This window comes from Setaria italica, chromosome VII (assembly GCF_000263155.2).
Source record: "Setaria italica strain Yugu1 chromosome VII, Setaria_italica_v2.0, whole genome shotgun sequence".
NCBI classification, from domain to species: domain Eukaryota; kingdom Viridiplantae; phylum Streptophyta; class Magnoliopsida; order Poales; family Poaceae; genus Setaria; species Setaria italica.
Genome location: NC_028456.1, coordinates 27,945,518 through 27,969,687, shown reverse-complemented (window position 1 = coordinate 27,969,687; position 24,170 = coordinate 27,945,518). Strand labels below are relative to the sequence as shown.

The 24,170-nt window shown below is 50.2% G+C and overlaps 5 protein-coding genes across 5 annotated transcripts; 4 read left to right on the top strand and 1 right to left on the bottom strand.

Moving 5' to 3' along the window:
* Positions 1 to 250: 250 nt before the first annotated feature.
* Positions 251 to 1,426, top strand: LOC111257964. Its single transcript, XM_022828542.1, has 3 exons — positions 251 to 275; positions 725 to 1,149; positions 1,243 to 1,426. Exons 1-3 carry the CDS (start codon positions 251 to 253, stop codon positions 1,327 to 1,329), a joined length of 537 nt encoding a protein of 178 aa, XP_022684277.1. The 3' UTR covers positions 1,330 to 1,426.
* Positions 1,427 to 2,609: 1,183 nt separating this feature from the next.
* Positions 2,610 to 5,591, top strand: LOC101756021 (1-aminocyclopropane-1-carboxylate synthase). The gene is made up of 4 exons (XM_004976514.4): positions 2,610 to 2,973; positions 3,053 to 3,184; positions 3,360 to 3,520; positions 4,182 to 5,591. Exons 1-4 carry the CDS (start codon positions 2,809 to 2,811, stop codon positions 5,176 to 5,178), a joined length of 1,455 nt encoding a protein of 484 aa, XP_004976571.1. The 5' UTR covers positions 2,610 to 2,808; the 3' UTR covers positions 5,179 to 5,591.
* A 1,538-nt stretch (positions 5,592 to 7,129) lies between these two features.
* LOC101755621 (protein FATTY ACID EXPORT 4, chloroplastic) lies at positions 7,130 to 9,658 on the top strand. The gene is made up of 4 exons (XM_004976513.3): positions 7,130 to 7,509; positions 7,610 to 7,674; positions 9,171 to 9,258; positions 9,358 to 9,658. The coding sequence occupies exons 1-4, from the start codon at positions 7,308 to 7,310 to the stop codon at positions 9,465 to 9,467; spliced, it is 465 nt and encodes a 154-aa protein (XP_004976570.1). The 5' UTR covers positions 7,130 to 7,307; the 3' UTR covers positions 9,468 to 9,658.
* Positions 9,659 to 14,125: 4,467 nt separating this feature from the next.
* Positions 14,126 to 16,432, bottom strand: LOC101755209 (AT-rich interactive domain-containing protein 1B-like). Its single transcript, XM_012847275.3, is given in 3 exon segments — positions 14,126 to 15,613; positions 15,716 to 16,157; positions 16,160 to 16,432. Coding segments are annotated over 3 exon segments (1,146 nt in total). The 5' UTR covers positions 16,287 to 16,432; the 3' UTR covers positions 14,126 to 15,036.
* Positions 16,433 to 21,206: 4,774 nt separating this feature from the next.
* LOC101754808 (cytochrome P450 704C1) lies at positions 21,207 to 23,496 on the top strand. Its single transcript, XM_004976512.2, has 4 exons — positions 21,207 to 22,109; positions 22,194 to 22,532; positions 22,650 to 22,853; positions 22,949 to 23,496. Exons 1-4 carry the CDS (start codon positions 21,300 to 21,302, stop codon positions 23,150 to 23,152), a joined length of 1,557 nt encoding a protein of 518 aa, XP_004976569.1. The 5' UTR covers positions 21,207 to 21,299; the 3' UTR covers positions 23,153 to 23,496.
* The last annotated feature ends 674 nt before the right edge of the window (positions 23,497 to 24,170 follow it).

The window sequence follows — 24,170 nt, the reverse complement described above, 5'->3', positions numbered from 1 at the left end:
CTACAACCGATCTTAGTATTTAACCACAAACTTTCCTAGAAAGTACCAGCAGATTGGAAAATGCATACTACTATCGGAACAGCAGGGACAGATCGATCGGGGTGAAGGTTAATCTCATCTAGAGCTTCATCTAGCATGCCAGATTTCCACGCACTGCAATGCTCCTCCAACACGTCAATTCATGGCCGGACAGCGAGTGCAGTCACTGTTGGTGGCCAAATTGGCTGCAATTTTTTTAATAGCAGACACCATGACCGACGACGACGAGGACGAGCGTAGGTCAGTTCGCTTGGTGCCATCTACAGTAGCCATGTACATTTTGTATTTGTTTAGGACTTGCTGCAACGTAGGAGTACTACGTTGACTGCATGCTCTCCAGAGATTTATAGACTTGACTTCGCACATCGCAACAGGGTCAAATTCTTGCAATATGTGAGATGTGAGTTGTAGGTGATGACTAGATCCACAGTCAGTTTCTCAGTCCGGCAATCTCGCGCCATTTGGGTACGTCCACACCACACTTGCTGTCGAGCTGTTCGGACAGGAACATGGAACAGACACACCTTACTCAGCCAGTTGGCATTTTGGCATTTTTGAGTTACGGGCTGTTTGGATCCATGGACTAAATTTTAGTCTTACACTTCTAGCTCAAAATTTAGCTCTTGGGATCCAAACAGGAGGGCTAAAAGTGACAAATAGCTAAACTTTGGGTGCTAAATTTTAGCCTCCAAAAAGACCCTAAAAGGGGCTAAAAGTGATCCCAGGACCACAAATTCCACCCCTGCTCCTCTTTCCTCTCTCCTCCCCACACACTCTCTCTGCTCTCTCTCTCCCTCCCCGCATGCTCCGCCCGGCTCCGCCTCCTTCGCCCGCCGCCGCCATCTCCGCTCCGCCCCACGGCGCCGCCACCTCCTCCTCCGCCTCCGCCTCGCGGAGGCACTGGCGGAGCTGGAGCAGGCGCGCGCCGCCGAGCTGCAACGCTGCCTCGAGCAGACCTACGGCAAGCGCCGCCACCTTGTCGAGAAGGCCCGCGGCCGGATCCACGAGATCCGCGCGCACCTCCACGAGCGCGAGCAGCAGCAGGCGCTGCCCCGCCCCCCCTCCCCCCGCAGCCCGAGCAATCGATCGTGTCCGGTGTCCGATCGAACAGTAGCTACCAAATCCTCTTCTCAGTTGTTCTCCGTCTCCGATGGAATGGAACAGTAGCTAACAAATTCTTGTGCTTCCAATTTTCACCTGCAGGGCAAGCTGCTGTCGATGATGCCTGTTTGTTACTACCGCTTCTCTTTTCTGAACTTCACATTGGGAGCTGCCACTGCAACTAGCTAGTTAATTAGGCTATGTATGTAGTATACTAGTGTCAGTGATCTATAGAGCATCGAAAACTTGCTAACTATTGAATCAGATTGGAAATTAGTGGTAGAAACATTCCGTGTGAAGAATTCCCATTGCTGGCGGCTGGTGACTACTTTGTCCGAGATAAGTGAAACAGCATGGAAGAAACTAGCAGGCGCATGGTAGACGACCAGCAGGAACAGCAAGTAGTTCCTAGCAGGCGCATGGGTGCATGTGCATTCCTGTGCATGTGCATGGAGTCATTAACGAGGAGCAAATCAGTCATTGTTTGATGAGAAATTAAAGTTTAGCTCATGGATCCAAATAGCCTAGCAAGACTAAAGTTTAAGAGCTAAAATTTAGGGACTAAAGTTTAGCCCATAAACTAGTGATTCAAACACCACCTTAGTAGCACGCTATGGATCTATGATTGATCGGGAAGGCCGATGATCCTTCACCGGCGCCAGGGGGAAAAACTGTGATTAAATTAGGCAGGAACAGATGGCAGGCGAATAATCCCCGAATTACGGGCGAACAGACCTCAGCATCGGGCGGCAATACTGCAAACGCCTGACGCCTCCCGTTTTCTTGGAAGCCGAGAGCGCGCGCCGCCGGCTGAATCCTTCCACCTTCCTGGGGGTCGTGCCTGCATGCGAGCTCAGTGCTGGTCCAAATAGACCTAGTATTAATTACTTGCCACAAGCCGCCGGTAGCTAGAACCGCCGCCGCCGCGCCGGGCCGCCGCTTGGACCGGCCGGCGTAACTGCGTCGGCACGGCGATGCTATTTACTGGCGTCAACATCCATCGATCGCCTGAACGCTGCGTCGCACCAAACTTCTAGCTAGCGCGGCAACCTTTTTTGTACCCAAATTAAAGGTTAACGTGTGGCGATCCAACCCCATGTTGCGATCTGCGACAGCGAGCGGGACATCACGGCCAGCCGAGCATCGCGCCAGCACCCTTCGATTCCATGTCAACAGCTACCAGTAAGTACCAAACAATTCGACACGGTAGCTAGGGGCCAAAGGATGGAGAGGTTGAAGCCATGAGATGCCGTGTCCCGGGCTGCAAAAGAGACGAGACGAGACGTTCAAAAGGTCAGCGAGCGAGGAGGGTCCACCTCCACATGTTCGCGGTTACGGTCGCCCACTCGCATCGGTACCAGTCCTTAGCCTCCGCAATGCTTTTATTTCGCGGAAGCATCCCGCCCGCCCGCGCACAACTTGTTCGCTGCGCGGTTGCTGACCAGATGGCATATAAATAGGCGCCCAAAGCTCGCTACTTGGAAATCACCAAAACCCGCTAGCTCTCCTCCTACAAAGGACCCCCAGCAGCCCAACAAGGCACAGCGTCTGATCGATCGGACGCGTGCTCAGCTCTCTGCGCACTCTGTTTCGCTGCTCCCCTCTTCGTTAGCTCGTTTGCGGCAGGTCTTCTGAACCTCAGAGAACCGACCGACTGAGGCCGAGCAAATGGCTGGTGGCAGTGGCAGTGAGCTCCTCTCCAGGATCGCCACCGGCGACGGCCACGGCGAGAACTCGTCCTACTTCGACGGGTGGAAGGCCTACGACATGAACCCTTTCGACCTGGACCACAACCGCGACGGCGTCATCCAGATGGGCCTCGCCGAGAACCAAGTACGCACCCCTGCAGCTACGCTTACCTCTGTAAAAACTGCCGTCGATCGAATGCTCATATAAACTGCTTATGTTGCAGCTGTCGCTGGACCTGATCGAGGAGTGGAGCCTGAACCACCCGGAGGCGTCCATCTGCACGGCGCAGGGCGCCTCCCAGTTCCGGAGGATCGCCAACTTCCAGGACTACCACGGCCTGCCGGAGTTCAGAGAGGTAAGCTGCTGCTTGTTGTTGGCTAGCTCAGAACCAATATGGTGATCGAGGCAGCTGCTGTCTAATGGCGCCGACCGCGAATGAAAGCGACGGCGCAGCTAGCGGCCGGTCGCCTTCCTGACAGATCACCGCTAACCGCAATGTGATCCTGACGTTTTCAATTAACTTGTTGCAGGCGATGGCCAAGTTCATGGGGCAGGTGAGGGGCGGGAAGGTGACGTTCGACCCCGACCGCGTCGTGATGAGCGGCGGAGCAACCGGCGCGCAGGACACGCTCGCCTTCTGCCTCGCGGACCCCGGCGACGCCTACCTCGTGCCGACGCCGTACTACGCAGCGTATGTCCTCGTGTCCGTGCCAAAATTAAGTTTGATAGCAACCTCTCATGTCGTGGTTCTTGCGAGAAAATTAAACTTGATCGCAGCTTCTCATATCGTGGTCCTGCATATATATAGACTAAAATTTGTCAAACATATACGGGTTTAAGCTAAAACCGGTTAGTCCTTGACAAAATTAAATTTGATCGCAACCTCTCATATCATGTCTTTAATTAGTCATGCATAGACTCCAAAACTTGTCAAAACGTAGAAGAGGACTTCTATATGGTATTGGTTTCCTCACAAGATTGTCAACTAGTACGTTCTAGCCTTTTTCAGCTTTTCCTGTTTGGGAAACGTTTCAAAATTGACCTGATGAACCTCCAAAGTAGCTTTTCCCATAATAAATAAAATCAAAAGAAGATCTTAGTTGCTGGGTTATTGTCGCCAAGTTGGATCAGGCAATCTAGTCACGCACGGAACTCGTTCTCAACTTCTCGCACGGTCCGGTCCATACGACTTTCCATGTACAAGTTTAGTACATCATTGACCTTTTCCCTAGAGTCATAGTCGCCTCGCAAGAAAATGTAGAGCATGCACATGCACATGCACATGCACGACGGCAGAGTCGTTCTCTCGAGTCCTTCCTGTCCTGACGCATTTTTTCCTTGTATGATCACAGTTTCGACCGCGACTGTTGCTGGAGGTCAGGGATCAAGCTGCTGCCGATCGAGTGCCACAGCTCCAACGGCTTCGCGCTCACCAGGGAGGCGCTCGTGTCGGCGTACGAGGGCGCGCGGGGCCAGGGCATCCGCGTCAAGGGTATCCTCATCACCAACCCCTCCAACCCGCTGGGCACAATCATGGGCCGCGACACGCTGGCGATGCTCGCCGAGTTCGCCACGGAGCACCGCGTCCACCTCATCTGCGACGAGATCTACGCGGGGTCCGTGTTCGCCAAGCCGGACTTCGTGAGCATCGCCGAGGTCGTGGAGCGCGACGTCCCCGGGTGCAACCGCGACCTCATCCACATCGCCTACAGCCTCTCCAAGGACTTCGGCCTCCCGGGGTTCCGCGTCGGCATCATCTACTCCTACAACGACGCTGTCGTGGCGTGCGCGCGCAAGATGTCCAGCTTCGGTCTCGTCTCCTCCCAGACGCAGTACTTCCTGGCGAGGATGCTCTCGGACACGGACTTCATGGCCCGGTTCCTCGCCGAGAGCAAGCGGCGGCTGGCGGCGCGGCACGAGCGCTTCACCTCGGGCCTCCGCGACGTCGGCATCGGCTGCCTGCCCGGGAACGCGGGGCTCTTCTCGTGGATGGACCTGCGGGGCATGCTGCGGGACAAGACGCCCGAGGCGGAGCTGGAGCTGTGGCGGGTGATCATACACAAGGTGAAGCTGAACGTGTCGCCCGGCACGTCGTTCCACTGCGGCGAGCCCGGGTGGTTCCGCGTCTGCCACGCCAACATGGACGACGAGACAATGGAGGTCGCGCTTGGCCGCATCCGCAGCTTCGTGCAGCAGCAGAAGCAGAAGGCCAAGGCCAAGAGCTGGGCCGCAAGGGGACGCCTCCACCTCAGCCTGCCGCGCCGAGGAGGTGCCGTCGCTTCGCACCTCGCGCTCTCCAGCCCATTGGCGTTGATGTCGCCGCAGTCACCGATGGTTCACGCTAGCTAATCACCGGGCATTCATTCGGTAACGGACGGTTGGCAGGGTGTGCCGTACCTGGCGTACATCCTTTTTTGCGATCACATTGCGTACAAGTCTATGTGATCGTTTGCCAGAAGATTAGACAGGCATGCAGGGGCGTATAGCTAGTTTTCGCATAGACGTTGTACAGGCGTCGGGTGTCGGTGGGTAAAGCAGGACGTACCCATTTATTGTCCTCACTCCTCAGTTTTTTTCGTATCGTATATATATGGTTTGGTTTGACGTTAGTAGCAAGCATGTGACAGAATAATGATCGGAAATGGATACTGAGTCCTCCCGATCAATTGTTGTAAACTTGTGACGGAAGCTGTACCATAACACAAGTGTGTATAATAGATCATTTTGCCAATTACCATAAGTTATCCATCGAGTTATTCCTACATGATTCCTTAAAGTTTGTTCTGTGTGCGTACACTTTGAATATATAAGATTCCCTGAAATGAAAATTCTACTATAGAATACTATCTTCCGGATTCGATACGTAATTGAGCACTAGTCTCTCAACCTATGCTGCTTCATGGGCTAGTAACTTATTTTAATTACCCGCAGAAAAATAGTAACTTATTTTAACATACACAATTGTTTTAAAGAAACATAAACATAAGAGTTTATGGACAAATTAGAGCCAACATCTCATCATATAATTTCTTATATTTGCTATGTCTCAAGTGAACGATAATTTAGAAACATGCATATAAGATGTTTGGGTTATTTGTTTTCATGACGGCAGATTGCTAATTCAAATGTAGATCTTTTCGGATGCTAGGTTAGTTCAGTTTATTTTTAATAATGGTGTATGTGTCTAATTTAGATGTAATTTAGGGGTTAATTTATCTTATTTTCATAACGATAGATTTGTGTAACTTTAATGCAGATTTATGTAATGACAAATGGGTAATTTAGATGTAGATCCAGGTGATTACTTTGTAACAAAGGTGGATAATTCAAAGCAAGTTATTGTCAAGTCCAAATTTGATGACTGGATGTTTTGTTTTATTTTGTGGGCATTTCTAAAACTTCCTATTTTCTAGCATGTCTCATGAGGATTAACATATAAGCTCTAAAAGAAAAGTAATAAGAAAGATCAATAGAAATATAGTATTTCTTGGAGAATGTAATTATGAATGTAACATCAGAGACTTATCTCTCTTTACTAGCTCCACCTAAGCATGAGTATACTAGTACAATATATGAACGTAAGCATTTGGTGCGTAGTCGGTGTAGGAATGTGATCATAGCTGACGTAGGCGTTTTCTTGAATAGATAGTGACATGAACGCTCTCATGGGTAATCAACAACGACAAAGGCTGAATAAAGTGCGACTTACGATCTTGTCTGGTCAACCTTCAAAGTTTTGAAAGTCGCGCACGAATGATCCGTGAACAAATACTCATAGACTTTGGCTTGGACGTGTTTATTTGCAGTTTTGCTCCAACCATCGGTCCAAACTATCGGTCCAAGGATAATAACACGTGCCTTTTGACACCTAGCACATTTTCATGCCAACCGAAGTTCTTATACCACATGAGTGAACACCACTTTAATTAAAGTACCAAAATAATTTCGAAGAGGTGGCTAGAAAACCCTAATCACCATCGCCACTTTTCCTATACTTCAAGCGAAAATGCTTTCTTTGCTAATGCCATCTCTTCACCATGCCGAAGCTATGGCGGCTGTATAGGAAATGACATTTAGCTGTGGAGGGTGAATATGAGTTAACGACACTTACCAGCTTTTCAGTAATTTTTGGTGTTCAAAACTTTAAATGGACGTCTGTGTTTCGAAAAAAATTAAATGGACACACTGTAATGAAATCCTAATCAAGAAGACTAGAAGAGACGTCTAATTCTGTCGGGCCGTGCAAAGCCGATCGACTAAACAAACGTGCGCCACAACGAAAGCAAGAGAGAGAGGCCCTTTCCGGCTTCCTTCTTCCAGCGCAAAGGCTGAAGCAGGGGAGCCTTCTCAAACTACTCTCGCTGACATCTCGGCCTTTCTGAGATAGCGGATAGGCGGCAGCTGCGCACCACTCGTCCCCGACTCTCCGGCCACGGACAGCGACCGCCGGAACCCGCACGAGCCTGCGCTAAAGGAAAATGACGGCGCTGACGACCACCTCCGCCACCCTCTCCGCTTCGCTCCCTTCGGTTCCCAGGCCGCCGCCCCGTCCCCCTGTTGCCCACCTGCGCCTCCGCCCCCGCCGCCGCGCCCTGCTCCGCTGCGAAGCAGTGTCGGAGCTCGCCCCAGCCGCCTCCGCCGCCTACGGCGTGCTCCTCCTGGGCGGCGGCGTCTTCGCATGTACGCGCGGTCGCCTCGCTAGTGTGGCTGCTATGGCCTGTCGGTTGATTTGCGGCTTTATTCTTTGACCACTGAGTTTCTTACTTTCTGCCGTGTTCAGATGCGAGGTCGGGGAGTAAAGGCTCAATCTACGGAGGGCTGGCTGGATCTGCACTCATGGGCATTGTGAGTGGACCTCGAATGTCCTCTACATTTCCTTTTCATTTGTTTAGAAGAGTCTGCTTGGTAGATTACGTATCACATGCCTTGTCATTGTTGCGTGTCATGATTCCTGCTGGAACGGTTATGTTGAGTTGGCTATGACAATTATGCTTTAGACCAAATTGCAGACATGATTAAGATTCTGGATTGGTTGGAAGCACTGGGGTTTGAACTTTGAAGTCGTTGGTTGAATGGCAGTGTTGCTGAAGTCCTTGGTAGTATCTAATTGCTAGGTGCGGCTAAGGACTTCTGAGCACTCTAGTTTATTTGAGCGTAGCAAATGGTCAGATTGTCTTGCTTTCCGCTTTTCCTTTGTGGAAGTGGTTAATTCCATCACTGGTACTAATGTATTGTAGGCAATCTGTTACTCTGTTAGCGCATATGGATTTAGGAAATCTAATGACATAACTGCTACTAACATTACTAGAAGATTTTTCTTTTTCTTTTTGCCTGGTTATTATGGCACAAGGAATAAGGGCCCTTATCATATTCCTAGTAAGAGATTCTAAAAGAAATGTGTCGAATTTTAACAGCAGGCAATTTTCCAGGCGGAATTCCTTCCTATGGAACAGTAACCGAACCAGGATACCTGTGTAACGCGTTCTCCATGTTTAAAATTCCTTCATTGGTATAAATTACGATCCTGATGCTTTTGGAATTATGGTATGGAATTCGTAAAATGCTTTGGGAATCGTTACTTTGCAGTGAACTGTCATCATCTTTCTATTTGTAATACTCACCAAATTGATCATGGAATGAGGAATAATGAGACTGTTTTTTTCTTTCTTCTTCTTAGAAAGAGATTCTGAAATAACTGTGGAGTCTTAACAATAGACAGGTTTCTAGATGGCATATTGTTCCTGTGGAACAGTAACAGGCTAACTGTGGAAATGTGTTGCCAAATTCAAAATTCCATTGTTGATACATAGTAGGACTGATGCTTGCGGAGTTATGCCTTGGAATTCATAAAAAAGTCTTGGAATAATTACTTTTCAAGTGAATTATTCATCATTATGTTGGCAATACTACTACTATACCAAATTGAGATGTTGATTCGGATTCATTGGCAGTTTTCATCATCTATTCCAGTTCTAAATCCTAATATGCTACCAAGCACATGGATCTCTTGACTAGATGGAGTCTTTCCTTTGTTTCCTATTCCTACCCTGGATCAACTATTGAAAAAACAGTAAATTATGAATGAGATGTGTATGAAAAATATGTACTCTTGGCAGATCAACGAGCTTGTCGATTTTACCTTTTTGTTTCAGTAATTTTTTATCCTCTAAGCAATGCATTCTTCTCGTATCCAATTCTATGTTAATTACTGAAATCATGAGCTTATTTACATGATTGGGAATCTCAGAAATAATAACCCTACTCCTTTCTATTTGCAAACAAATGCTCACTGAATTTCGTGGCCAATTTTACTGGGATCACATGGCTAACATTTTTTGCAGGCCTATTATCTGATGCAGACACCTGAGACAAAGGCAGCGGGTGATGCTGTTGGATTTGGATCTGCCTTTCTCTTTGCCTGCGTGTTTGGTATGTTTCACCTTCTTGTGCTTCAGTCCTCATGAAACTCAGACCAGATAAAGAGAAGTCGAAACACCCAACCCCTCCTGACTTGCTTCTGACTTCCAGGTATCAGGTTGTACAATAGCCGTAAACTGGTGCCATCTGGCCTTCTTCTAGCCCTTTCTCTTGGTGCCTTGGGTGTCTTTTACTCTGCTTACTTGCAAGACAAGGTCTAAACCAATTTGGTTTAGTGACTTGAGGATCCTGTACGTTCTGAAGCTTTCCTTTTTTTTTTTGATAAAGATTCTGAAGCTTCCTTGAAGGTTTGCTGGCTCTTTTAGACGTACAACATTAATTTGGACCTACTGTCGGTGCACCTTCCTTCGTGTACCCCTAATAAAGAGCATTTAGAGTTCTCTCTGAGTCACCTGCCGATGATTAGTTTGTCTGTCCAAGCCTTTCAGTCATCAGTGTGCTGGTTGCAATATATCTTGCCTGGGCTGAATGTTAGAGAGCTGCTGAATTCAGTCATCAGTCCGTCAGTGCCTCACTGCATAAGGACGGCGTCGGTGCATGCAGGTGCAAAGTACTGAAACACCTGGTTGGCTTGTTAAACATAGCACATGCACAGATAGTCTGTTGGCAATGGAGGGTGGCCATTAATCATGCAGGAGTAACAACTATCTTATACTCCTACTAGCATCTGATGATGCATCGTTGGTCTCCTACTAGCATCTGATGATGCATCGTTGGTCTCCAACCGGGAACTCCATACGAAGTAGCTTGTAGGATATAGGACGTATCTGCCGATTGGCTGTTTGTTCGACATGCAATGCAACGCAACCAGAACCAGCATGATTATGGAGCAGGCAGGTATGGAAAAGACATGTCGACAGATGGTTGCTGGCCCTTGTCGTTCATCCTGTCTGATGGCATCTGTACCTTGTCCCCTTTCGGACGCTCATTTCGCCTGTTCCTCCAGCTCTGATTTTTTTTTTTGATAATTAGCTTTGAAGTTGACGATGCTTGGTTTTGTGCAATGATGTACGTGCATTATTTAGGACGTATTTGGAAAACGAATAATTCGAGTCTTCTGTCACAGCAGCAGGGCGCACGTTATATGCAGTAGGTACCTGCTGGCCCGTGCAGCTGCGGCTGGCAACAAAAAGTCTGGCAATTTTTCAAGCTGGGTACGGTCAGTTGCTGAGCTGCGGTTCACTTTGCCTGCAGGAGCAGGAACCACAGCGAAGCGCACGTTGCACCATCAGGCTCAGACAGTATCAGTGAGCTCATGTGCTGGGCTCAAACCAAACAGGGGAAAGCAAGCGTTTCATGAACAGAAAATTGAAGTCGGGCATCAAATCGTGCCAGCCGGGCTCAATCTTCCAGCCCTACGGACGGACCGGCGACCGGCCCCGCAGCTTCTGTTTGCCTGGGCCCAGGCCCATACACCAGCCGGACTGCCGGACGAGTTTTTCTATCCGCCGCGCCGCGTCGGCAACTCCGGCATTGACCACCGCCTGGCTCCAGCCCCTTGCGAAGAAACAGCACTACACTACACTCCCTGCTCGGCTACTCCTACGTCGACGTCCCCATGCGTGCGGCCATTTTCTAGCCAGCGCGCGGGCGCCCAACTTCTTCCCTCAATTTTTTTACGGTACATAATACTGCTACTTGTGGTATATGGTATAGAGAAGATCTAAATTAAGAGCAGTTTAGTCATAATTATCCAGTTGAAAGGTCAGATCCAATTTTTTCGGATCAAATTAGTCCCCTGTACCACTACGGCGCGTTCCAGAGTTCTTCCCGGTGTCGCCACCGTCCCAAGCGCCGACCCTTCCGCCGCCGAGATGACTCCTCGGCGGAGTCGCCAACGTTGTGAGCTTGCCACGAACGGAGCTTTCCCGCCGGCGCCACTACAGCCTCGTATCTCCCGCGGCGCTGACTCGTCGCCACGCTGACGCCGCCAAAGCCTGGAGTCTCCGCCGTCCGGTGTCGTGAGCCAGTGGCATCTACCCATCGGTGTGCCACAAGCCCGGCCGGAGCGCAGCCCTGCAAGGGCCGATAGACTTTTATGGCGTGCGTGGCTGTCAGCGGCACCACCAGCACGGCTAGTCCTCGTAGGCGCCGTGAGGCTTTCCTGACGAATCGAGCACCAGCCAGTCATGCAGCACCTCCTTGTCCTCGACGCAACCGTCCTACTGTGCAGCGCCTACCCCTCGATGCTGGCTGCATCCTTTGGCATCATCATCGGTATCCTCCGGCTTGGGGCAGTTTGTTCACAGTTCCGGAGCTGACGCAGACAGCCTAGCAACTTGGAACAGCGACATTTGTCAATAGGCCTTGCCTCTTTCATTGCTCATGTCAATAGGCCATGTAGTTTGTCAAGAATGTTGTACATTTGTTGTTGTATTAGTTTTGAGAAACTATAAAATGGAATAATGTATGTAGTGCAAAACTACAAATAAGTCGTGTGGGTGTGTAGTTTCAGTTTCTGTGGATTTAACAGCAGCATACCACAGAAGATGATGCAGTCATTGTATCTCCTGATTGTCCGAAGGCAAATAAATATTCAAAAAGGCACAGATAATAACAAGAGATATATCACATGCTTTACTTGTGTACGCAGGCCATGGTCGAGGTGAAGTTTAAGATCTACGTGAATGCAAATAATTTCCTGTGCAGTATCCTCAAGGTTGCTTAGTTTCCCTTCTCTCAACACGGAGACGGTGATTGCAGCTTGCAGTCACTAGAAAATGTTAACTTGTATTGGTTTCAGTTTTGAAAGGCCAAGGAGTGGAATGCTTTGGAAGTGAGCCACATGAACCCATGGATACAGTGTTTCATTTCAGCTTTCATTTTAAGATGAAATTTAAGGCAAGAGCCAAACTCCAGCATGGAGGATAGGAGCCGGCGTTGTAACAACTCACTGTACTAATGTCAAATGTAACATTTGATTCCTTCATTTGTTTAATGAATTTAGAGATGGGGGAATAAAAGAAATATGTTAGACAAACTGCAAATGAGTCCTGTGCTTTTCCTTGTAAGACTAATGCCTGCTCTGTTTGGTATTCTATTCAGTTACAACGCAAGCTCAAGTCACAACACGCAAGTGTAGTGTGGTGCAAATTGCAACCATTAATTAGCCAAGAGTTACTTCGCATCATGACATGATTGTCACCAACATCTTGTTTACAATGGCAACAAATCAAATCAACATGAATGTAAGAAATAGTAGATGTAGGCCTCGAAGCTTGGGCGCATTGACTAGTACTGCTTGCTGCTTTCGATTGCGAATGCAACACGGTGAAGTGAACCGTGCCGCGGGCTGTTTGGGAGGCATGGGAGGCATGGGCTAAGGCTCTATTTGGAGAGGGGGGCTAAACTTTAGCACCCCACTTTTTAGCACTTTTTAGCACTTGGGCTCCCAAACAGGGGTGCTAAAAGGGGTGTGCTAAAGTTGAGCACTCCCATTTTCTTTAGCACACCCAAGGGGTGCTAAAAGATGCTAATGGGTGCTAAAAGTGATCTCAAGCTCATTTTTTCCCCTGCTGCCCCCCTCTCTCTCCTCTCCACTTTTCCCTAAGCCAATCATAAATGAGGGCAATGTAGTCATTTCTCACCTAATGTGCTAAACTTTAGCACTGTATCCAAACAACCCCAAGTGCTAAACTTTAGCACTCCATTTGAGTGTGCTAAAGTTTAGCACTGTGCTAAAGTTTAGCATTGTGTATCCAAACGGGGCCTAAACTTTAACCCCTGGCACATCGGATGTTTGGACACTAATTAGGAGTATTAAATATAGATTAATTATAAAATTAATTACACAACCCCTAGGCTAAATTGCGAGACGAATCTATTAAGCCTAATTAGTCCATGATTTGACAATGTGGTGCTACAGTAACCATTCGCTAATGATGGATTAATTAGACTTAATAGATTCATCTCGCAATTTAGCCTAGGGGTTCTGCTATTAGTTTTATAATTAGCTCATATTTAATTCTCTTAATTAGCATCCGAACATTCGATGTGACAGGCCTTGCTATCAAACACCCCTCCGGAATGATCGAAATGTCGTCTCATTCATAGAGATCCGAGCTCACGGCAGCTAAATGAAATAAAACAGAAACAAAGTCTAGAAGCAGAGGTTGCGGTGATGGAGAACGCCAAGGTGGCGATGAGGAACTGAGGAAGGCAAAGTGGATGGCCCAGCTTGGCGAGGTAGCTCAAGAGCGGGTCCTGGCAGGGCACCTCGACGCCGGCTGCGAGCACAATGTCCCTGCATGACTTGTGCATCTGCAGCCTAGCGGCAGTGCGAGTTTGGACTTGCGGCGGCTGTGCTGGTAGCGCAAACCGATGAGGTAGCGGAGGTGTGGCGTGACGGCTCTGGTGCGTGAGGGAAAGCAGCCCTGCGGGCGCCCCAAAGGTTACGGCACTGGAGGCGCGCGGGTAGGGAGCCGGGGTGATGGCAGAGAGGACATCAACAACATCGCCGGTGGCGGCGGTCACCAACGAGAGAAGGCAGAGGAGAAATCAAATGAGATTCCAACCGATTTGTTATAATAAATGAAATGATGTCTAATTCGGGGGTGTTTGGATACTAGATGCTAAACTTTAGCAGTGTCACATCGGATGTTCAGATGCTAATTAGAAAGACTAAACATGAGCTAATTACAAACTAAATGCAGAACCCCTGTGCTAATTCGCGAGACGAATCTATTAAGCCTAATTAATCCATCATTAGCAAATGGTTACTGTAGCACTACATTGTCAAATCATGGACTAATTAGGCTTAAGAGATTCGTCTCGCGAATTAGACTTCATCTGTGTAATTAGTTTTGTAATTAGTCTATGTTTAATACTCCTAATTAGCATCTAAACATCCGATGTGACAGGTGCTAAACTTTAGCACGGGGTATCCAAACACCCCTTTAATATCTTTACTGTTGTGTCAAAATAGAATTACAATAATACTTATACCACTCATACCACTAATAAACTTTTGAGTAGTATACAATTGATCTAAACCGTCGGATATTTATATACTAGTCCTTTTCAAACAGCAGTAGTACAAGGTGGTATATTGTACCCTAAATTCCTAAAAAGCTCTCTTCCCTGGCTCTTTGTTCATAACATCCTGTGTAAGCACATTAGTTCCACACCTACTTGTCAAAGAGATTAGGCCGAGGGATTCATGGAAACAACCTGTGGATGGCGGTGAAGCTCTGGCATTTGCACGACAGGAGTGCTAGAGCGAAGATGCAGAGTAGGACGCCAGGGAGGTTGCGCATTGATGGCGCATGCCGCCTCTGATTTGGCATTGGCAGGCTCGCCCTCCCCTCCCGGCACCCCGGCTTCCTCCCCCGCTCCCGTGTGTCACTTCAATCCACAAGCCCACCACTGCACCGTCGCCACCACCATAACTCAATGCACGGGCCCTCCATTGCCAGCCAGCCATCCAACCATCACCGTTCCTGCGGCCTCTCGCAGCCGCAGCCGCAGCAGAAGCGCCTTTCCGCCTCGGCTCCGGCCGGCTCGCACTTCCCCGCAAGCGGCCACGGGTTTTGCGGTTCGCCGTGTCGGCTAGTCGCGGAATAAACGACACCGGCGTTCACGGGATCGCTCATCTATCTCGAATGGTTGGAGAATTTTTGGAGCCGAACGGACTGGGGAAGCATTAACAAACAAATCGGAAGAACATCCGCGGTAGATTCGCGGTACGATCAGGTGCCACACACCGACCGTTTCTTTGCAAGATATCTAGCTACAATGCAGAACACAGGCGGTGACCACGTACTGTAAGCGTTAGCGCCACATCCGCGGCGGCGGGGCATGCCGGCGGCGCGGCGGCGTCGGCCGCGGCCGCGGTGGGGTCGGCCTCCTGGTAGCGGGCTCGCGGTGTGGGGTCTTGCTGGCGGTGGCGGAGAACGCCTCGTCCCAGATCTCGGTGAAGGCCCGGAGGATGGCGTCGTGGTGGTGCGGCGCGTTGAGCGCCAGGAAGTGGCGGAGCAGCTCGCGGAGCTCGTCGCCCGTCGCGATCCGGTTCTCCACGACCATGTTCACCATGGAGCGCCGGAAGTCGCTCAGCGGGTCGTCGGACTGCTTCACCACCGCCACGCTCCCGTCCAGCCTGCCGGCGCCGGTGCCGTCGCAGCTCTTCGCTCTCCGGTGCTTCGGCGGGGCCGCCTGCGGTGTCGGGAAAATGCTGGCGTCTTCTTTCTTTCCGCCTTTGTCCGTGCTATGCGCCTTAAGCTGCTCCGGCGGCAATGGCAAGGGTGGTGGCGGTGTCGGCTGCTTGGAGGCGATCTCTCCAGCTTGTCTGTCGGCTTTGTCCATGTTCTTTGCCTTCCGGTGCTGCTGCGTCGTCTCAAGCTGGAAAGAAAGAGCCGGCGGTGTCGGAGAGAAGTTCCCGTGGCCTTCTTTGCTGTCGCCGCCGCTGTGCACAACAACTCGTTGCTTCACTGGCCGCGCCGGTAACGGCGGTGGAGGTGGAGGCGGCGGAGAGAAGCTGCCGTGACCTTCTTTGCTGTCGCCGCCGCCGCTGTGCACGACTCGTTGCTTCACTGGCCGCGCCGGTAACGGCGGTGGAGGCGGCGGCGGCGCCGGTGGCGAGGAGCAACCCTTGCCGGTGCTCTTCCGCCCCCACGTCACGACGCTCTGCTCGAGCTCGTTGAGCTGGCGCAGCAGGCCGGAGAAGCTCGCCGCGGCCGCCGAGCTCTCCCGCTGCTTGCAGTCCACCTCCTCCTCGCCGGCATCCCCCTCGGCGTCCTCCCACACGAAGGACGACGACGACGCGGAGGGCACGGTGAGCGTGCCCGTGGATGCGGACGCGGACGACGGGTGGTGGTGCAGCGCCGCCGCCCTGGCCCTGCGCCACGTCGCGGTCGTCGCCGTGGGCTAACCTTAACCTGATCCAGTAGGCGACGCGTGGACGACGCCGCCACCGCCACGGCCTTAGCGTCCCGGCAGCCGCACCCGAGCGCGAACCCGCCGCCGCCGACGCCGACGACGCCGAGGCCGAGGCGCTTCCTGGCACCAGCCGCGCCGGGGCTCATCGTGTCGCGCTCGCCGCTCACAGGAATCTTGGACGGTGGCCACTGGCCGGCCGGGGACCTTATATGCTGCGTCGTCTGTCTGGTAGCCCTCGTGAGGTGGGTTAATGTAAAGCGACGACGGTGTAGGTGGGCAAGGCTCCTTCAGGCCTTTGGGAATGGGACGGTTGCATTGAAGTGAAAAATACTAAGGTACCGTTTGGATCCCTTCGTTTGAAGGAATTGGAATCTACTTAACGGTAGGCTAATTTATCTTGGAACGTGGCATTCCACAACTTTCCAAAGTTTAGATATAAGCCTACCTTAAATTCATAGGGTGGGAGATGGAAATTGTTTCTATAGATTATGATTATTAGAATGGAATTCAATTCTTATAGCACGCTCTTGAACTCCCTTCCCTATATAGAAGTGCAGCACATAAGTATCTTTCCCATATCGCCAACAATAATATACAAATATATTCCACATACAATTATATTAGCTTAATTAATTTGTGCCTAAATTATGATTATTAGAATGGAATTCAATTCCAATGATTCAAACGGGACCTAACAGTATTCGTGTAAAACTCCTGATTTTTCAGAAAGGTCTCCGAACACTATTTAAGCAGGCAACTGTGTTGGCGAATAAATTTTCAAAAACTGTATATTGACAAATAGCAAACAGTAGAAGGGAAGTATAGAACTGATCGGCCGGCCGGCCGTTGCTTCTTTTTTGTCTCCTCATTAACATTGCATAGCCATTGGACCGTATCCTTCGGCGCGATAGCTTGATAGATACACGGGAACTACTAGCGAATAATACTCGTCCCGCTCGCCCGGCCGCATGTGCAATCATACGCTAGGCGCCGCTGGGCAGGTTTCGATACGGTCCCTGGAGCGGCGAGGGAATGCTAGATCGGGCATGCGCGTCAGGCTACCGATCGGAAGCGCCAGTGAGATTGGGATCGGAGGAGGCGGAATTTTCTGGCTCCGGTGTCCGACTGTCCGTGATCCGATGGTTCCTTTGGATAGAGGGGGTGAGCTGCGAGTTCCGAGGGGCTTGTCCGTACTGGGAGAGAGCCGGCAGGCGGCAGCCATGGCCATGCGCTCCGCTCGATTTCTGCAGGTCTATCTCGCCCGGGCAGTCTCATGTGCAGCAGGCATGATCGAATGATCCAAGCGTGAAGAGCGTAGGACGATCATGCATATCCTAACGCGAGGGCGCACATGGGGATCGTAGATTCGTAGTAGTATGGAAGACTTGGGTAGTAAACAGATCGTCACGAGTCTCGTTACCTGAGTCAACTACTAAATTGGTGCCGCATGTATATATGCTATCCTCTAATCTTGTACCGTAGGTCCCACCCATGCCGCGAAACGAATCTCACTCGGATCATCTGATTGGGGCGTGAGTGAGCATCGTTCTCGTGACAGTGCAATGGAGGAGTCCAGCATACATGGGACAGCTAGGACTACTCCTTGCATATTCCACACAAATCCTGCCTCTAGCTCGTCCACAGATTTGTCCATGAGTAGACATAAAAAAGCTTGTCAGACTGCAACTGAAAACTAATGGTTCTCGATAACTACCGAACTAGTGCGTATAGTAGCATCTGAAGTTCTGAACTTGTCTCGTCTCAAAGGCATCTTGGTTCCTGAATCAAACTGTCTGGTGACAACTTAACGGTGCCAAAAGCCACCATGCTGACATCGGCGACAATGCACTTCCACCCATCCGGGCTCCTTCCTTCAGTGAAGGAGAAGAGGACAAGCATGATGATATAGAAGGATGGTTTTTTTTTTGATAAAGATGCAGGAGGATGATGTTGTGGGAGAAGGAGGGTGTTTGTTTTCTAGGGGCTGCCCCCTCTCACATCGGTTGTTTGGATACTAATTAGAAGTATTAAATATAGGATAATTACAAAACTAATTGCACAGATGGAAGTTAATTCGTGAGACGAATCTATTAAGCCTAATCAATCCATGATTTGACAATGTGGTGTTACAGTAACTATGTGCTAATGATGGATTAATTAAGCTTAATAGATTCGTCTCGCGAATTAATCCGGACTTTTGCAATTAGTTTTATAATTAGCTCATATTTAGTTCTTCTAATTAGCATCTGAATATTCGATGTCATTAAAATTAATCAAAGTTCCAAACACGCTCTAACTTGCAAACATGCACGAGGGGATCAAGCTTTGGCCAGAGGGAACACTAGCGGACTAGCCTGCTGCCGTGGGCATAATTGTTCCAGGGAGAGGCAGCTACCCGCCGCCCTGCATATCATGGCGTCCAACTGTCGATGTGATGTGCTGATAAGCTCCGTCCCCCGACATGCACACGACAAAAATGGAACAGTGAGGACGGCTCGCAAGCTCCAGGTTGGTGCATCTCGGCTCTCGGGGTGTGCCGTCGTGGGAAATCGGTGGCTTTGGCCGCGTTTGGCAGCCTGCACGTAGGTTGGTTGGGTCAGGCCCAGCTGGTGGTGTTGGCTAGTCTGATCAGCTTCCCGGGACAGGCTTATACGGTGCAAAAACAGCCCACCGAACGCAAAAGCAAGCCGTTTCACGCCGTGCAGGTCCACGCAAGCACATTTTCACGCACGCGGAGGGAAGCGCGGGAGACGGATGCTGCCTGGCACCATTATTTGGACCGGTTAGGGTTACCACCGGCGGTATATAGCGTTGGCCTCCCGGCGCGTCGCTCTCCTTCCCCGCAGACGCGCTACCTCCATCGACTCCTCCACTCCTCTCTCATGTCTCCCTTTCGCACTTGACTCCACTTCTCTCCTCTAATCCCAGTGACTTTAGGGCGGAGGCGACAACGCGGATGGTGGCGGGGTGCCTGATCCGGAGGCGTTCGTGGTTGCCTGCACCGGCGGCTACGGGTATTTCTTCACCGGTGAGCGCCGAGTCTCCGTCAGCAACGAACACTGGATCCGTGCTTCGTCTTCATCATCGAGCAGATCTGCTACTTCTTCGTCCCCGACAACTTGAGCAACATCTTCGTCCCCAACGTGATCTGCTTCTTCCTCTCCACCGAGCAGACCTGCGTCGTCTACTTGCTGTTCCAGGCGTCCCTCGGCTCGTCCACCGGCACGCGTTACTTCCTCATCTTCCCCACGACTATCATCTTAACTTTCGCGGAGGTATGGCCCGGATCCACTATCCTCACAGTTAGGGTGGAGGTTCGTCTTGTTTGCGATGAGGTAGGGTCTCCTACTATGAAGTCTTCGTATTGTTGTTCGATCTTTTACGATTTGTTCTGTGGAATCTCTCAGGTTAATCCTGGATCTACTATTCTCTTGTAGTTGGGGTGGCTTTTCATCTTGTTTGCTATCTCTTACGATGGAGTCTTCGTATTGTTGTTTGATCTTTTACGATTTATTGGGTGGAATCCCTCGTGTTAGGGTTCCCGTGGAGTGGATCTGATATTACGGTTTCTTTGTACGGTTAGTAGGGTATCCTCGCTGGATCTGCATGTCTATTTGGTGCACTGTCTTATCTCTATGCCTTAGCTTGTTGTTTACAGTCGATTCATAAAGTTATTTACTATTTATGTGTAGTTACCGCGTGGATGTGAACTTGTTGCCGTAAACCTATCTCTAATGTTGGTCTGTGTTGATAACGAGGAGTCTGCCCGGAGCTAATATGGTTCTTTTGTGAAATAATGAGCCTCTGTTCACCATCCGCGGCGCTAGCGTTGCCTCGCGACTGCTGGTCTTGCCACATCCCGAGCTTCCCTCCGAGGTACTAACTGATAAGATGGATGCATTCAGGTCAACTGATGTACATTCAAGAACTCATTACTAAGCTGCAAATATTTCAAACCGATTGGATCTGCACAGCTCTAGCATTTATCTGTGTATGGTCCAAAATTCAATTTTAAATAGCCAAACACTCTACATTCTCTACCTAATAAGTGCAGTTGTTTCTTCCAACTGTCGTGGTTATTTTGTAAAAAAAATCCCTCAATTTTTTCGTAATCAACCTGCAATCCTTGGAATATGTCTTGACAATTTTGCAAAAAGATCTCTAAATTTTACTGCAATTGAACCGAGATCCAACCTTTGCTCCTGTTCAACACACATTTGCCCACCCACTCACCCTTGCTTGCCCTACCACCCCATCCCAACTAAACCCTGATGCCTACACGCAAAGCGCCGCCACCCCCTTTCAGCACCCACACGAGCGCCGCCGCCCGCCAGAGGACGCATCAGAGCCGCTCCCCATCGGTGAAGGACCTCCGCCTGAGGATCCTCTCCAGCTTCGACGTGCCCACAAAGAAAATACTAAAATGTATCCACGTATCATGTTGTTTAAGAAAATACCGTATCCACGTATCCGTATCAGGGTAGCATAGGTGCCATATAGACACGTACCTTTCTATGGTGCTTGATCAAGGCATAATATTTCTATGTTGAAATTCATACAATTTTTCTGCTACTCTGTATTAAATTGAGAAAAACAGCCACAACATCTCATCGTAACCACATCATACAAGAAAAGTTGCATGCTTTGAGATTAATAATTTAGGATATATTTATTTGAGGTCCGTAGCAACGTACGAGCACATCAGCTAGTTAATTTAAATATCCGTATTCCATACATCTAAAGTCAACACATTTGGACCCAGGACACACTAGCTAGGGTGCGTCCCTTTTCCATATGAAGGAAATCAAGCATGTTTATTATGCCCTGCAAAATAAATACCGTCGTCAACGGTGCACGAGTTTAGCGACAGGAAAATGGTGGAAAGGACCAAGAATAATGTGGCCAAAAAGTACGACGCTGGATATCCACGGTGTAAGACAAAAGTCGGTGGTGATGGATAAAGTTTAGACGCCGTGGTTGGGCATCTCAGACCATCTCTGAAACTCGCCCAGCATATAACCCCTGGTGGTCACTGAAACGAAACACACATCCTCCATAGTGCATCATATCCACTTCCCTGCAGACCGCACGCAAGACGCAAACAAGAACGGCCGCCGGCCGTCTCGCGCCGAGACACGTACCAGGGCTCGCAGCCGAAAATGGACTCGCTACCGCTGAGCCTCACGGTGCTGCTCCCCCTTTCGCTTGCCCTGCTGCTAGCGCTCCACCTCGCGCGCCAGCGCCGCGGCGCCGGCGGCAAGAACCGGAAGTACCCGCCCGTGGCCGGCACCGTGCTACACCAGCTGCTCAACTACGACCGCTTGATGGAGTACCAGACCGAGCTCTCCCGCAGGCACCGCACCTTCCGCGTGCTCACCCCGACCGGCAACGACGTCTACACCGTCGACCCCGCCAACGTGGAGCACGTCCTCAAGACCAGCTTCGCCGACTACGGCAAGGGGGCGACGATGCACGACGTGATGGAGGACCTCCTCGGCGACGGCATCTTCAACGTGGACGGCGACAAGTGGCGGCACCAGCGGAAGGTCGCCAGCCACGAGTTCTCCGTCCGGGTGCTGCGTGACTACAGCAGCGGCGTGTTCCGCGACACCGCCACGGAGCTCGCGGGGATCGTGGCCGCCGCGGCGCGGGGCGACGGGGGGATCAGGGTGGACATCGCAGACCTGCTGATGCGGTCGACGCTGGACTCCATCTTCAAGGTCGGGTTCGGCGTCAACCTGGGTTCGCTGTCCGGGTGCAGTAAGGAGGGCGCGGAGTTCGCCAGGGCGTTCGATGACGCCAGCGAGCAGGTGATGTACCGGTTCTTCGACTTGCTCTGGAAGGCCAAGAGGCTCCTCAACGTCTCGTCGGAGGCGGCCATGAAGCGCTCGGTCCGCACGATCAACGACTTCGTGTACGCCGTCATCGACAGGAAGATCGAGCAGATGAGCAGCGACCAACAAGAATTCGTGCGCTCATATACTTGACAGGACAATTCATGATGCATGGAAGCACATGCAGGGTTCTGACACGGCGATGTTTCTCTCTGGCAGGCCAAGAAAGAGGACATCTTGTCGAGGTTCCTGCTCGAGAGGGAGCAAGACCCCGGCTGCTTCGACAACAAGTACCTGCGGGACATCATCCTCAACTTCGTCATCGCCGGCCGCGACACCACGGCGGGGACTCTGGCCTGGTTCCTCTACGTGCTCTGCAGGAACCAGCACATCCAGGAAAAGGTCGCGCGGGAGGTGCGCACCGCCGCCGCCACAGGCGACCGCGACGTCGGCGCCCAGGAGTTCGTCGCGAGCCTGACGGAGGACGCCATCAGCAAGATGCAGTACCTGCACGCCGCGCTGACGGAGACCCTCCGGCTGTACCCGGCCGTGCCCATCGTAAGTTGGCAGTGCCCGCAACCCGGCACGCAGCGTAAGGTTCAAAACCTTACGCTTACGCCATGACTCGATTGGCGGGTGATGGATTTCGTTGGTGGCTACTAACTGCTGTTGCAGGATCTCAAGTGCTGCTTCTCGGACGACACGTTGCCGGACGGCTACGCTTTGAAGAAAGGGGACGCGGTGCACTACCAGCCGTACGCCATGGGCAGGATGGATTTCCTATGGGGCGCGGACGCTGAGGAGTTCAGGCCGGAGAGGTGGCTCGACGACGATGGCGTATTCGTCCCTGAGAGCCCCTTCAAGTTCACGGTTTTTCAGGTGAGTTCCGGCACCATTTCGCTATACGGATTGAGTTGCTCAATATAATCTGCAGTGACATCTTTTGTCGTCTGATTGAGTTGCTCAATATGCAGGCAGGGCCTCGCATCTGTTTGGGAAAGGAATTCGCGTACAGGCAGATGAAAATCTTCGCGGCTGTGCTTCTCTACCTCTTCAGATTTGAAATGTGGGATGCCAACACCACCGAGGGCTACCGGCCTATGCTCACGCTTAAAATGGACGGGCCGCTCTATGTTCGTGCGTCGCCCCGGCGGGCATCGTGCTGTACTCGTGCCTGAGATCAAAAGGTCAAACGTCTGCATCTCTTTTTATCCGGCAATGGGAGAACTGAGAAGTAGTCCGGCCTCTGCCTATGTGGAGGCATGACTCTTTATTACTTCCTCTGGCAGTAAAATTACTATTCGTTTTGATTTTTCTAGGTGCACCTAGATATATATTATATCTAGATACATAGCAAAAGTTATGCGCCTAGAAAAATCAAAATGAATAGTATTTTAGGATGAAGGGAGTATATACAAAATTGTAAGTCACTTTAGTTGTTCGAAACGTCAAGTGATCGAGGACGGTGGACGGATGTAGTACTTTGCTAGTCATATATAAAGCAAATATGATTAATATATTATTTGCAAAAAATATGATTAATATATGATGGTCTATATGTGCGAAAGTGTAAGACGTTTTAATTTGTCCAAAGTAAAGCTTCTATAATTTTGATGAAGTTAAAAAAATGCACATCTACTCCATCAACTTAGTATTTATTAAAATATCTTACATTTGGATCAAATGAGTTATTTTGAAATGATTACTTTTTAAGATACTCCCAATTTCCAAACTATTTTTGGATAGTCTACCTTAGTACCAAGATTAGAAAAGATGACTCCTAAATAGTAATATATCACCAACGATATTAGAGTGTGTGGCGGATTCCGACCCAGCTCGCTATATCTATGAGCTGGCGCCCCACCAGGCTCAAGTCCACTGGAGCCCAGAACAATAAGGCCTCGGGCCTTACTCAACCCAAAAGGCTAGCCTGATGAGTGAGGGCTGCCCTACCTTATATGTTGTGCCCCCATTATCAATCTTTGATGTCAGACTAAACTTTACAATATCCCCCATCACACATTGGGCCTAATTTTTACATCACAAGCAACCCATGTGATCTTCCAAAAGATTATCTCAGACAGTGAGTCCAACTCTCCAGTCACAACATAACCACATGTGACCCTCCAGAAACGTTCATGGGCTCCCTTGATCACTATGTGACTCCGAAGATTTCCAGGATTCCTGACATTTGGT

Coding starts and splice junctions, on each gene's coding strand:
- LOC101756021 (XM_004976514.4), top strand. CDS start 2,809: ATGGCTGGTGGCAGTGGCAGTGAGCTCCTCTCCAGGATCGCCACCGGC. Junction 2,974..3,052: donor TGGGCCTCGCCGAGAACCAA/GTACGCACCCCT, acceptor CTTATGTTGCAG/CTGTCGCTGGACCTGATCGA. Junction 3,521..4,181: donor CCGACGCCGTACTACGCAGC/GTATGTCCTCGT, acceptor GTATGATCACAG/TTTCGACCGCGACTGTTGCT.
- LOC101755621 (XM_004976513.3), top strand. CDS start 7,308: ATGACGGCGCTGACGACCACCTCCGCCACCCTCTCCGCTTCGCTCCCT. Junction 7,675..9,170: donor GATCTGCACTCATGGGCATT/GTGAGTGGACCT, acceptor CATTTTTTGCAG/GCCTATTATCTGATGCAGAC. Junction 9,259..9,357: donor TCTCTTTGCCTGCGTGTTTG/GTATGTTTCACC, acceptor TCTGACTTCCAG/GTATCAGGTTGTACAATAGC.
- LOC111257964 (XM_022828542.1), top strand. CDS start 251: ATGACCGACGACGACGAGGACGAGC. Junction 276..724: donor CGACGACGACGAGGACGAGC/GTAGGTCAGTTC, acceptor GCTAAATTTTAG/CCTCCAAAAAGACCCTAAAA. Junction 1,150..1,242: donor GTCCGGTGTCCGATCGAACA/GTAGCTACCAAA, acceptor TTTCACCTGCAG/GGCAAGCTGCTGTCGATGAT.
- LOC101754808 (XM_004976512.2), top strand. CDS start 21,300: ATGGACTCGCTACCGCTGAGCCTCACGGTGCTGCTCCCCCTTTCGCTT. Junction 22,533..22,649: donor TGTACCCGGCCGTGCCCATC/GTAAGTTGGCAG, acceptor CTGCTGTTGCAG/GATCTCAAGTGCTGCTTCTC. Junction 22,854..22,948: donor TCAAGTTCACGGTTTTTCAG/GTGAGTTCCGGC, acceptor CTCAATATGCAG/GCAGGGCCTCGCATCTGTTT.